Genomic DNA, 14,618 nt, shown 5'->3' with positions numbered 1-14,618 from the left:
TTAAGCTCAGACTTAAGTCAACCAATCATATCCAGAAGAAGTGGCTAAGTCAGCATCTTTGATCTAAATTATGAAAAAACAATCTATAAATATGTAAATTAATTGTTGCCAGGCAGACAAGTCAGGATAAATGTAATTGTACTGTATCTTGTCTCTTCGTACGATTAAATAAACTTTTTAACTTGAATCCTGAGTGCGGTCTGAGGCGGATTCCTCTCACAGGTACAAACACATCTCAACTATGGGGTTTTACCACCCCCCATACCACAAATGTAAACAAGCCCTTACCATCCTGAGACCCCTATAAGGCTGCTTTCACACTGATGTGCTGCAGTTTAAAGGCACCACAGGTGCATCTCAGTGCAACTGAGGCTTTCCTGTGGGTTAGTTGTGCTTTGCCATAGACTTCTATTATACAGTATCTTGCAGGTGTGGTTCACTTTCAGAAAGTCCACCAAACCCCCAAGATAAAATAGAAATCTATAGCTCAGTGCACCTAACCCACAGGAAAGCTTCAGGTGCACTGGGCTGCACCTGCAGATCATTGTGAAGACAACCTAATAATGTTTTTTAAAGGTGCTAATATGCCCATTGCAAAACTATGTGATGTTTAATAAAATGACCTTTTTGTTGCCTTCTGCTGGCAGCACTAGGCTGCTAAAAAGGTCCCAAGCAAAATGCACTTAGTATCACTCTGCCTGGGACAGGAGCCGGCTCTACAGAAGAAGAATTGGCTTATGCAAATCCGCAGCTCCATGCTCTGATGCTCAGGGATGGCAGGTCTGCTAACCGCGATGTGGGCTTGCTGACCCACCATCCCAAAGCATGAGGCCACGGGCCACATCAGAGGGCTCAGGTTGAGCACCCCTGGGATAAAGTGGGAGACTAAGTCAGCAGCAGTAATGCAAGCATTAGCCAGGACGTTAATGAAGAGTTGCTTTAGGGCTGAGAAACGCTGGAAAAGCACTGCAAATGAAACCCATGAGATTTCTTGAACATTGTTTTAAAAAAATGTAGCAAGAAAATACCTTAAAAAGATTTAAGCAAGTGGCTGGTTCCCACAATATATACTCAAGTATATAATGTTTTTGAGTTTTCAAGAGGTTCCTGACAAGAATCACAGTCAGAGTAATGAGATGGTGAGATGTGAATTGACTTATTGTTTTTCCCTTAGTGTGCAACACTTACAAGTAACATTTTATCAAGTCACTTTCTGTGAAATAAAGACAATGGATTTTATATTGTAGGCCCTTTACTTGAACTGAAATTGTTTCTGTTTGCTCCCTGAAGTCTTGTTGTGTATACTATATGTTCCCAGAAACTCTGTTTTTTTTGTTTGTTTTTTTTATGTAAGAAGAGATAATTGCGCATTAATTATTGGTTTTCAATATAATGCAGTTTTTTTTGTATTGATTTTACTTCTAGATGAGAATGACTGAGGATGATTTGTGGATTAGGACATATGGAAGACTATACCAAAAGCTATGTTCATCAACGGGGGATATTCCAATTGGAGTCTACAGGACAGAGTGCCAAAAACTTACCACATCAGAGGTAATTTCACCACACATGCAAAATATAAATTAGTAACTGACTGCTCTAAATGTGTTTTGGCTATAAATAAATTTTAAATTATAATACATAATCTTTGAATGAAATGTAGCGCTACTCCCTGAGGAGCTGCTGAATTTTGGGTGGCCCTATTTCCTGAAAGGCCAGGCAACATGCATTTTTGGCAAACACCCAACATCAGGAATTCAGTCCATAGGCTTGTTTTTGTTGTTTTATTTAGGGGAAAACAATTTGGATAGGGTTCAGAGGTTATGGGATGCCCAACTTGATTAGAAGAACAGATTGAGTACAAACATCCTGCAATTATGTACAAAAATGGATCCTGGATGTTACTCCAGCTGGAGTGGTATCAGTCCCTTTAAGGATCAATAGCATTGTGACTTCAGTAGCAATATGACTTTAAGGAGCTCTAAGTCCCCTTGGGTAAACTCTCACAAAGTCCCAATGGCTGGTGAGGAAATGCCATCCCACCTGACTGCTTTGCCAGTGTTCCAGAGCAAGGGATTAGGTTAGCTATGACACTGTCCCTGTTAAAGCATGCTGGATATTGCTTCTGCCAGTCTTATCCCTTACAATTCCTGGGGATGTTGAGGTACTCACTCTGTCCATTCTATCCTGCAGTTTGGCATAAGACTGCTGAGCAGGGTACCCTCTGTATAGGACTTCCTCCCCTTCCTCCTCCTTAGCTCCAGCCTGGAGGCAGAGTTCCCCTTCACAGGTGTCCCCTCCCAGACCTCACAATCCTCAACACTCCATATTCCACCCGACTACTAGACTCCCCTGCTGGTAAGGCTCTCTTATATTTATGGTCTCATCTCCCCACTAGCAGGCCTCCTTCCTGGGATTGGTCTGACTCCCATGAATATGCAGATCTTTGTCTCCACCCCTCCGCCCTCTAGCTTCTAGAATCTTCTGAAAAACTCCAGAATTAGGGGGAGGTAACACAAGCCCGACCTGTAGAGCCCTTCAGCCAGACTAAAGTAACCCAAATAGACATGCTCACTTCGCTACTGTGAGCCAACTACATTTAAATCTCTAGTACCCTCTAGAAGGAGCTACATCCTTGGAAATCTAGTATCATAAATAAATATTGATTAAAACACTATACACTGACTCTGAATTATTAAAAATATTTGGTTAAAGATGTTTTTTAATGATGTACATAAGGATTGGCACATACACATATGTCAAAGTCCTCGGACTTTGATATAAGTGTATGTGCTAATCCTTACGTACATCATTAAAAAATATCTTTAACCAAATATTGGTTGCCTACAGAAAATTCTAAGATGAGAAAAAAAATCAGAGAAAGAGAAGAGTGACTGAAACAAAAACAAAAGTGCAACTGAAATTGTAATTTTTTTTGCTCAGAGTATGGGTAAGGCAAATGTTTAAGGTACTTTAAGCACAGGTCAGGTATATTTTCCAGATGCAGCACTAAGATTCTATAAAAAAAATTATCATCCTTAGTAAACAGTGTCACATTACAGAGTAGAGAACCATAGAGCATAGAAACACTGATAGGATAAAGAGCTGGCTGAACTAAATGAAAACAAAAGGATTTTTACAAAAGCTGGAGTTTCTCTTTTATGCATCAAGGAAGGTTTTTCTCTATCACTTTTCCAATGCCCTTCCTATTGTGTCTGTCCTTTACACTTGTTATGCTGTTAGAACCTTCTGTGACACCCAGACTTCATTTTCCCTCTCATGCCAATTATTTGTTCACCATATACTAGCTGAAGTGTGCCGCTTGACTGAATGATAAAAAGATAGAAAATGAAAAAAATGACCAATACACTAAGGCAGATTTATTTATTGTTATGCAATGTATTTATTATTTATAAATGCCTACAACGTTCTTATTATTTATAAATGCCTAAAGTGCACATACTTTAATTGATGACTTCTCTATCTGAAGATTCTATTTAGTTGGTTGGTACTAGGAATTACCTTTGGCTTGATCACAAGTTCAGCCTGAACCCAGCTTGTTCACAGTTCACCTAACAGGCAAATTAAAGCTGGTCATACATTATAATTTTTTGTATTCAATTTTCTTTAGATTTGCCTTCACCTATGTAGTGCAAGGGCCTACCTTATTACATACAAATTGAAAGTGTTTAGATCTGACCTCATATTACATGTTTTTGGTAAATCTAAAGAAAAATTGTACAAGAAAATCGTATAATGTATGTCCAGCCTAAATGGTCATGTTTGGCAAGTTCACCCACCTTCCTAGACCCCTGGCTGCCATAGCCAGATATCCTTTATTTGGTGGTGTATTACTACTGTCACTAAATAACAGCTACCTGAAGGCTTGTTTCATAGTGCAAACAAATCAGCGAACATCCCATTTGACATCACTGACCAAATGTACCAGCTGTCATTTCCAAAGAGAATAGCATTAAAGAGGATCGTCATTTTACATAAAGTCCTGTTGCTGGGTCTTCAGAATGATGTTCATTGTGATTCACAATGGATCTGCTTTGCTGAATGATGTGATTAACATTGAATTTACTGTACCTGAGGGGGAAATGTTTATTTGTATATTTTGTTTTCTTCTTGCTTGTAAGAGATTTTTCATGGTGTCTGTGTGTTTATTTCTTACTCAGCTTTTTTTTGTAAATGAATAACATACATTAAAATTAACAAATAAATCATAAAAGAGTAGTAATTGAGCGCTGGGAACAATAATCAAATATAAAGCCGCTAGCATAAAGGCAACCTTTCAACCCAGTATGGAAATATAAAATGAGTATACAGCGCTTCTATATGTATAATAAAGTGATGGAAAAGAAGAATAATTAAATAATGAATTATATAATGTACAATAACATATATTAAATATGTTAGATAACTCAGTCCTTTATAATAAAGTGATTAAGTGCAGGTGTTCCAACAGTCCATAATCAAGAAAACCGTGACTCTTGTGGTGTTGTGAATGTACAAATAATGCACTAACCAGATAGCGCATAAATTGCGCATGGAGCAATTAAGACCTGCTCCTGATGCTCTGGACTTATGATACCAGGCAGACCAGGCAGTCAGGTGCCCCTGACCTGTGTGCATATACCGCAAGGCCATCCTGATTGGTTGCCTTATCAGATCCGGATGTTCCTGAGGTTTTGGAAGATATATGGCTCCCCCTCTCCTCTGCTGATGATGATCCGGGTGGAATGCTTAAGAAGACATCTAGACTGGTGACATCTAGTGGTCGACTTGCTGATGACATCTGCCTGGTATCATAAGTCCAGAGCACCAGGAGCAGGTCTTAATTGCTCCATGTGCAATTTATGCGCTATCTGGTTAGTGCATTATTTGTACATTCACAACACCACAAGAGTCACGGTTTTCTTGATTATGGACTGTTGGAACACCTGCACTTAATCACTTTATTATAAAGGACTGAGTTATCTAACATATTTAATATATGTTATTGTACATTATATAATTCATTATTTAATTATTCTTCTTTTCCATCACTTTATTATACATATAGAAGCGCTGCATACTCATTTTATAATAAAATTAACAAGTATTTTGAATCCCTCACTCATTCATTTCGAGAGGGGGCAGGATATCTGGGGCCTCTGTATTTTAAGGGATTTTTTCAAATTCTGGAAGTTCTCCCCACAGACATTCACATCCACCAAGCCAGGGAAGTAGGAATAAGACCATTTTTCCCATCAACATGGGGACAAGGTATCCTGCAGAGGTGGAGGCTTTGGGCCTCCTTTGCAAGCTACCCTCCTAATGTTGATTGCTATGGGACCTGGTTTGATTCAAAAGTGGAGGGGGTCACAAACCAGACAGGGAAAATTCCTGCTGGGTTCTGCAAATGTCTGACCAACCTACGTTTGCCTGGTTCCCTCATCCCTAGTTGGCATGTTGATCCAATGGCTTAAATAATTTTGAACTCAATGAGGGGTCCATTCACACTTTTCCGCACAAGAAAATGGGAGCAGTTTAGCATGTGGGCAGCAGTCCATTGTGGACTGCAGAGCCATTCAGCAGGGGTGGTGTGCTGTGTGTTTTGTTGCATCACTCAATCACTTACTCCCCTTTTTTTTTCAACTTTATGTGATTTTTAAAAAGTGACACTTCATTCATGTCACCTCACAGCAGTGTGGTGCATTGCACTTGCTGTGCAGTTACATGCAGATCCATCCAGAGAGGTGCAATATTATGCAAACATGTGGCATAATATTGCACAGCTCTGGAACTCATATCACTGCACTTATTCTGGCTCTGTCTGCTGTTCCATTTTATACTTTTTCATACAAGTACATGGTATGACAGGCACATATCAGGAATGTGAAATGTTGGGCTTACATATTCTTTAAAGCTAATGCATTACTGCCCTCACCACCTTAGTTGTAGCTCACAAAGTTTGTGAAGGCAGAAACACATTGGTGGTTGTTCTGTCTGTATTAAGTGTTTTTTTCTTTTAATGAGGGATTATTACTGGAAACATCTGAGTGCCTGTAAATGCTTCCCGCTCTGTATGCCAATGTACATACAGGGTCTGGAGACCAGCAGAAATCAATGTAACATATTGTGCATGCACATGTGTACAAAAACGAAAGTACTTATGGAAATCCAAGAGCATTCAAGAAAGTATGTGTGCGCCCTCCCTGCCTGGAAGTTGCAGAGAGCGCCGATACTAAGGAGAATTGATGAAAGGATGAAAGAAGAAGATGCACTAAGGCAAGCAAAATGTTTAGAAGCAATAAAGAACAGCAAGACATTTTTAGAAAGGGTTAAGAAATATATTGCGAATGTTCATTAAATGTTCAAGGATTTAATGCTACTTAAAGTCATAGGGGTGTATTTACAAAAAATTCACACAATGAGACTACATACATACCAAATGAAAACGGAAAAACAAATTATTTTAAGTATTTCTTACTCAGGACTAGATGACATTATGAATTGTTTTTTTATTAATTTACCCAAAAGTGTCTTTATTAGTTGCTTTACTATATATTTGAAAATTCTTTTTAGCTGGCTGTCTGGGTTGCAAGACAAAGACTTAGGCCCTGTTTTCACACCACACAATATAAAATCAAGAGCAGAATTGCTGCAATTTTTTTCCCCCAGTTCCAAATTGTGGCAACATAAGATGTGCATTAGGGTGCCATTTTTCTTAATGACACCCCAAATGCGGTGTGATGCGGTGTGATTCTGCCGCGATTGTTGTGCGGTAGAATCACGTGGCAATTGTGGCATAATACGGGTTTAAAAATTGCGCTACGCTTGTCACTCAAAAAGGAGCAGAATGGGCTGCTCTATGCGTGACATGCAGAATCATGTGAAAATCCTGCAAAAAAATTGCAAGTGGGAGCGCTTGATCCAGCTACAGCTGAGGTGAAATGGCTAAAGAAAAGCTGAAACAGAAAGAACTTTGATGAGGAAAGCTGAAAGACTACAGCCTGAAGATGGAGGCATTTGTGATGGATTTATTCTGTGTTATTTATTTGGTCGGTGTTCAGTATATATTTTCAAGCATTCATATACATTTACCGTGCTGTCCGTACATTCATAATGACTATATATAGATTGAAAATACAGAATTAAAATCAAAGAGCCTTTTTATATCAAAATGATCTCAAATAATCATGTATGCTGACCCTAAGTGAATAATAAAAATAATCACGTTAGGCAAAGATTGTTGCTGGGGAGTGACAGAATGTGAGAAGATGTGAGTGATAATTACAGTGAGAGAGTGCTTAAAAATACGTAAAAGATAAAAAGGGGAACGTGGCCTACACACTATTTCTGTAACAGGATTAAAATATCCATGATGCACATGTTTGTTATCACACCAGAGACCAAAAAGCTGTAAAAAAGACTAAATTAGCAAACTACTGTACTGCAAAGAAAACACCCACAGCAAACTGTTATACACAAGAGAAAATAAGGAAAGAGAAGTTATCCTTAAAGCTGAACTTCAGGTAAACAACTAATACAAGGATTAGATAACTATAAAATAACTGTTACATGCCAAAGGAGTTGCATTTTTGTCCATCCAGTCCTACGATTTACATAGCTCTGCCTTGCAATGTAGGAGAACTGATTTTTTTTCTCAGATACAGTTAAGTAACACTTACAGGTCTTGTACCTTCTCCAGCCTGGTACTGCACAGGGAGGAAAAAGCAACAGACTGATGAGCTAATCTCTGTCACTCTGCTTTCTAATCCTATCAGCATGCTCCATGTCACCTCATACACTGCAGCACAACTGTTTGATTTGTTGCTTCTTCCTTCTCTTCCAGTCTGAGCTCTACTGTACAAAGACTGAAAGAGACTGATGTCAAGTAAAATCAAGTAATTACACCACTTGCATTTGAAAAAAGGCATTTTGTGATATATCAGTGAATACAGATCTGCTTTAGTTTATGTCTCTTATATCTTCCTAGAGTTCAGTTTTAAAGAACTGAAAAAAATGTCTGTCAGATCATTGAAAAACATTTATATATCTGCTAGAAGAGAGCGTCCTACTACTACTTGACAGTTTTTTTATGAGAAGTATATGTAGCATTTTATCAGCTGGAACAAAGCCATAATATAAGGCCCATAATAACTATAGCTAACTATATATAACCAGACAGCTATTTAATGAGCAAATGTATTGATAATTATTTTAAAGAACTGTTTAAAATGTTTCTTACCTTTTTTGAGAGTCATTTTTCTATTGAGGTAGTGGGTAAAGATATATCATACTGCATGATTGACAAGTGTCCTATGTTCGTAGAACTGTCCCCAGAAATTTAATTTTGCCCCATGAATCATAGAACAGCATATAAGTTGCCATGGCAGGTAATGCATTGCACACTAAAAATTTTTGCCAGGTGCAGGAAAGTGACCTCTACATTTTCTGGAAATGGTTGCACCTATGTGTGTCATATAGAAATAGATATGAGAAGATAGTTTCCTAATGTAGCAGTCAATAGTCCAGACAAATGTTCACAATTTAGAATTTGAAAAGACAGCTGAGGCCTGCAGACCTGAATTACCACCTAATTGCCAACAAGTTTCTCACAGAGTCCTGTAGGCTTGTAGTATACATAAAGTTAATCAGCTATCACATCACAAACTATAAAAATAATTCTCACAGACCATGTCAGGGCAACTCATCAGGGAGTGAGAAGTTTTTACAAACTGAGATTCCATAATGTTTGGGAACCACCACTCATTTTTCTTACAGGGAAATATGTTTCATCTCTAATAAAAAGTAATATTAGACATAGAGAGATGAAAATAATTCCTTATGATTGTACACATTAGAAGCTACATATTTCTTCTGCCTATAGCAGCCCCTGTGCCCTAAAGGCAAGCATGCCTACAGGTACTTGGTTGCCCCGAGGTCTTAGAATATGATTTTTTGATTGAAAAGATACTTTTATTACAGAAGCATCAAAAACAACATGATACGTGTAATCGGGGTACATCTCACCCTGTACTGCGACGCAGCGCACCACATAGCAATACAGTTCCACGCATACAATAAATACATTCAGAAATAAATACATTCGCTCAGCGGTATGATGCCTGACGTGATGTGCAGAGGATGAATCCCCAAACCGCCACGTCATGCATGACGCCGCTTACCCCAAAAACCATAGCATCCTGATACACAGTACTAAGTCATGCAATAAACGAAAGCGAAAAAACGAAAAACCGAAAATCACAATTTACAATAGGCATCGGGTGTGTGGGGGGGGAAGGGAAGAAAGGGGGAAACACAGGCCCGAAGCTTTATTGAAAAGACAAAGACACGCAAGGGGGAGTAGGGGGAAGGGGGAAATCTTCAGACGTCCTCTTCCTCCTTAAAGTCCATCAAGGAATAGTCTCTGAGCAGACTGAGGATCAGTCTGCGGCAGTCCTCAATGGACATCCTCTCCCGCTGGTGGATGAGGCGCTTTCTGGCGCACCATAAAGCGTCCCCCGAGGTCTTAGAATATGATGCTATAGTTCTTGGCCAAACAGCACTAGGACTGGGAGACTGAGATAAGGAACGGTACCCGTAGTCCCAAGCCTGGTCAGACAGTAGACAGGTAATGGAAACCTTGGACAGGCCAAAATCAGGGGAGTGAGCAAGCACAGTCTGAAAACAGTTCCAAGGTTAGGGCTTATGGAAAGCAGGAGTAGTCCAGTAAACAATCTGAGATGAAATATAGGAGGCAATCCAAGGAGTAATTTAAGTAGCTAGCAAAGGTCGGCAACAAGGGAATCCATGATAATAGCATTGATATGGCAGGGAAGGAAATAGGAATTCAAGAAACCAACCTTTTTCACAAGCACAGACGCACAGGCTGATGAAGTTTAAATAAGACACATCCTGTGGTGAGAACCAGTCCAGAAAGGGAAATGTGGCCTTACAGATGATGGGAGCAGCTATAAGTCTGAGAAAACCCATTAACCCTCAGTTGACTTCCAGTTGGAGTAGCTGGAAGGCTGCCTAACACCTTAGAATACACCAGACTGTATACAACATTTGTATCTGCCTGTGTGTAAGAGTAGCCAGCCAACTAGACATGGGTATGTCTCCCTGTAGAGGTTGCCAATGGTATTGGAGACTAATAACTATTTCACAACCCGTTTTACATCCACCAAACAACTCACTCCAGTCAGTGAGTTGCTGTGGGCTTGATCCTTGACACTATGCATTCAGTATTATTCCTTTTCTCAAATAGTAAATGAAAATCCCACTTCTACAATGAGATATTTTTTGAGTTGCTGTAAAAAATAACTGAGGTGGAAGAGATATGTGCATTTGTTTCCCTCAAGAAACAAGATCAAAGGGATCATAATAGAAAGAAGGCAACCTTTGCACCTCACCCATTTTATATATAGATTTATAGTGACAGAGATACTTGTTTTAGGGTATTTTTATTCCCTTTGCATGCATTCAGTCATCCTTGGTCTCTTTTTGTATTTTTGTGTTGTATAAAATGACCTGTACCCTTTGTTCTTGTCTTACCTAAGGTTGTTAAACAAGTTCTCTGTATCTGTTTTCTCTTCCTTCCTTTTTCCCATGTCAGTCTCGAGAAACAGCATCTCAAGTAAGTTTGTCCTCATTATCCTGGTGTTGTCCTTTATTCTATGGTTTATTAACACCATGAAGTGCCAGTATACATTGCACAAATGTATGCATTTAACTGTATAATGACTTGAGAATAATTCTTGCATGTGTGTGGTCAATAGTTTTTCTCCATAACTACTGTCCTACAGGATCTTTAACAAAATAAATTACTCATTGCTTTATAAAGGTCACAGGCAGCATATTAAATGTAGTCATAGAACCCAAAAATTCAGCCAATAGTTGACTGTCAGAAGACAAACTAAACCCCTAGACCAGTAAACTGACTTCAGTCTTTTCAATTGTCATATGGACATACAGACTCGTATGCTGCAAGAATACAACATGTTTATGCTAAAATCAGTTTTTTATCATTTATATCAGGGTACTAAAAATGTATTATATGAAAATTTCCAGCTTGGCTAAGCTACTTCTAGGTTGTCTGCTTTTTCATGCAAGTTGGTTTTAGGGTTCTTCTTTATCTTTGAGCATACTGTGAAGATAAAGGCAGCCTCTTTCTAGGGCAGGAAATATAGAATGCCTTGATTAGTTTATGTCACCAAAGTAAATGTGATTCAGTGGTCAGTGCCTTTTGGGTGATAGCTGTGGTGTGTCCTGTGTTTACAGAATGCTGCAGGTGTTTTGCAGTGCTACATGACCAGGGTATAGATGATCCCCATCTAAGAATGGAGAATTAGTGTTGCCAAGTTGTAGTGTATCAGACCAGTCAAGGTGCATACAGCCATCTAACAAATATTACATCAATGAGACTGTCACATATAGAAAAGAGACATGTACCACTGAGTGTGGACAGTAACCTTGTCAGTATTATTATAGGCACTGAACAGCTGACCTTTATTCAAATGGGTGTAACCCCAAATGTTAGTGTTCTTTTCTGTGTTTAAACAGTGGTTCCTAGAAAAAGGGTCACTAATAGTTTCATCATGTGATATGGGGCTGAGGCTGTCCTCCCTCTTCTTGCTTCATTGCTTATTAAACCATTGACTTGGAACGGCCATCTGACTATTATGTGCCCTGACATCTGACATACACACATTCATCCCAGGTTATTGGTTCACCAAATAATAAAGGAAGAAAGGGGAGATTGGGAAGAGAGCATTGATATAGGTACCATGAAAAGGCAACAATAGCAACCGTTATAACTCTGCCCCATATGGGTTCCTTTTATGGTGAAGCAAAAAGTATTGCCTGTTTGCATAATGTAATAACCAACTACAATAAATCTCATTAGAATAAGCTAAAATGTGATTGCCAGGTATGGGTTATGGCATTAAAATGTTATCTCATTTTAGTGCATTGTCTTGATAGCTTACGATGTTGTGTGTGATAATGTCTACTCATTATAGCAGTACATGGGAGTTGCAAAATATAGGAGGTGCCTAAGGGTTTAACTACACATCATGGGGTTCCATAGTGGACTTACATAGTGTCAATGGTCTTAACATCCCTCTGCGTCTAAATAAATTTCATGCCAGAGAAAAAAAATTACATGTACCAGTGCAAATGAATAAATAAATAAATATCCCATATGGCTAGGAACAGTGATTTCTTTTTTAAAGCTGAATGGTGCTATGACTCCAGAAATCCATTAGTGCCTTCTACAGAGTGAACTTGCTTTCAACCATTCAGATGCTGTTGCTGAGTATATATTCCCAGTAACTGATCAATGAATCCTGGTGCCTGAGTAGCTGTCCATATAACCCATTGAAATGTTGTTGCTGTGAAAAGTACTTGTCTAAATCTGTTGCTGCAACATAAAGTATAATATAATAATTGTAAATAAACAAAACCCTATAACTAGAGACGACCTCAAAGTTTGGTCCAAACCCAGGTTCATCTGAATGCTGGACTTTTGCTCGTTTGGCGGCAGTCAAATGTCATATAAGGTAGTAATATTTCTACTACTTTATGTATATGACAGATTCCTCTCCCAATGGTTGTTAAGGAAGCAGTGGGTGCCAGCATCCACCATGTCTTTAGCAAAGAGTGCTGACAACCTAGCCAGTAATTCTCTTGGAATGCAATCCTATAACAGATAGCGCTCACGTCATGGACAAATTATGGCCATATTAGATAAACACTTGCTGACCTGATCACACTAAATGTACTGTGAGTGAGCGGTGGATACAGACTCAGCAATGTACCTGTACATTGCTGAGGACATGGGCACTGGCATGTCCCCTGGGGCATGCAGCAGCACGATCCTGTGACCACCGTGTCCACTGTGATCACAGTGCTCGATACCCAGCAGATATGAGCACCAGGGATCACATTATATTATGCAAGGAAACTCTAAAGAATGGCTTACATTCGTGAACAGTTTGCTTACTTTTGGGATGCTGGTATTGGCTCACAGCTATAACATGTTACCTGGTACCCTGTACCATGTGATTAGCTGTAGTAAATCACAGCATTGTGAACAGTAGACAGGCTCTCATGAATGGAAAGCCATTCATGACAGTTAACTATTGCTTATGAAAAAAAGATATCCCTGATCATCCCTCCAGAGTAGTATAGCTTCACTATGGAGACACTGAACTACTGTGATGAAAGTATGCAAAAAATAGTAAAAAAAAGAAAAAAGTTACAAGAAAAAGAAAAAATGTTTAAAAATTGAATAATAAATATTTTTTTTACCTATTGTAACCAGTCAGTATCCCTGATTACCACCACAAAAACAGTGGGGAAAAAAATGTTATTTAATGTCTTTATTTTCCAAAAATATTACAACTTCAAAAAAGTAGTCATGCCTCTTACTAAATACCTTGGACTGTCTACTTTCCAAGAAAAAGGTCATTTGGGGTTTTTTTTTGTACTGTTCTGGCATTTTTAGGGCCTCAAGAAATAAGATAGGCAGTCTGTAGACTCTATAACTTTTACACAGACTAAATGATATACACTGATTTGGTTTATTTTTACCATAGAAATGTTACAGACTACAATTTGGACTAAATTTATGAAGAAGGATTATTTGTTTGCAAAATTTTATAACAGAAACTAATAACAAATGTGTTTTTTTTCAAACATTTCAGTATTTTTTCATTTATATAGCAAAAAATAATTAAAAAAAAAACAGTGGTGATTAACCACTTGCCTTTCAGAGGATTTACCCCCCTTCCTGACCATGCCATTTTTTGCGATACGCCGCTGCATTACTTTAACTGACAATTGCGTGTTCATGTAACGATGCACCCAAATGAACATTTACGTCCTTTTTTTCCCCCTAAATTGAACTTTGTTTTAGTGGTATTTGATCTCCTCTGCGTTTTTTATTTTTTACGCTATAAACAAAAAAGACTGCCAATTTTGAAAAAAACAAACTATATTTTTGACTTTTTTGCTATTAATATGTCCAGTAAAAAAATCACATTTTGTCATAAATCTAGGCGAAAATGTATTCTGCTACATGTCTTTGCAAAAAAAAAAAATCCAAATATGTGTAATTAATTGGTTTACGTGAAAGTTCTAGAGTTTACAAATGGTGGTATTTATACCGTATTTTTTTTCTAACAGTAATGGTGGCTATCAGTGGCTTATAGTGGGACATCAGGAATGCAGTGGGCATTTTGACACTGGAGGGAACTGACTTGGTGTCACTGACATCCCCAGTGACACCAATACAGTGATCAGTGCTAATAAAAAGCACTGACACTGTAATAATGGCACTGGGCAGGAGGGGGGTTAACATCTGGGGAGATCAAGGGGTTAACTGTGCGCTGTTTCACTGTGTGCTGTGTGTGTGCTTTACACACACAGCACACAGTGCTGTGTGTGTAAAGCACAAACTGATTACCAAACTGATTACAAACTGTGCCAAACTGATTACCGGATTACAATGATCATCTCATAATAAATGGTCATAAGCAGGGGCGGACTGACAACTCATGGGGCCCCTGGGCAATAAAGGATCATGGGGCCCCTGTGTCCTTGCCCACACTCAAAAAAAG

The 14,618-nt window shown here is 38.7% G+C and overlaps 1 protein-coding gene across 2 annotated transcripts in view; it reads left to right on the top strand.

Moving 5' to 3' along the window:
• LOC149457498 (potassium channel subfamily T member 2) overlaps positions 1-14,618 on the top strand; it is a 1,188,731-nt gene that overhangs the window by 1,118,973 nt on the left and 55,140 nt on the right. The window contains exons 25-26 of one of the 2 annotated variants that reach the window (XM_089683638.1): positions 1,426-1,554; positions 10,613-10,633. In XM_089683638.1, the coding sequence (XP_089539764.1) occupies positions 1,426-1,554; positions 10,613-10,633 (150 nt within the window). The remainder of the gene's footprint in view (positions 1-1,425; positions 1,555-10,612; positions 10,634-14,618) is intronic. The other variant, XM_089683639.1, reaches the window with a different exon arrangement.

The sequence above is a fragment of the Staurois parvus genome, unplaced genomic scaffold, assembly GCF_062004578.1.
Source record: "Staurois parvus isolate SC_StPar_1 unplaced genomic scaffold, SC_StPar_1.0 ptg000318l, whole genome shotgun sequence".
NCBI classification, from domain to species: domain Eukaryota; kingdom Metazoa; phylum Chordata; class Amphibia; order Anura; family Ranidae; genus Staurois; species Staurois parvus.
This window is presented reverse-complemented; position numbering and strand designations above follow the sequence as displayed.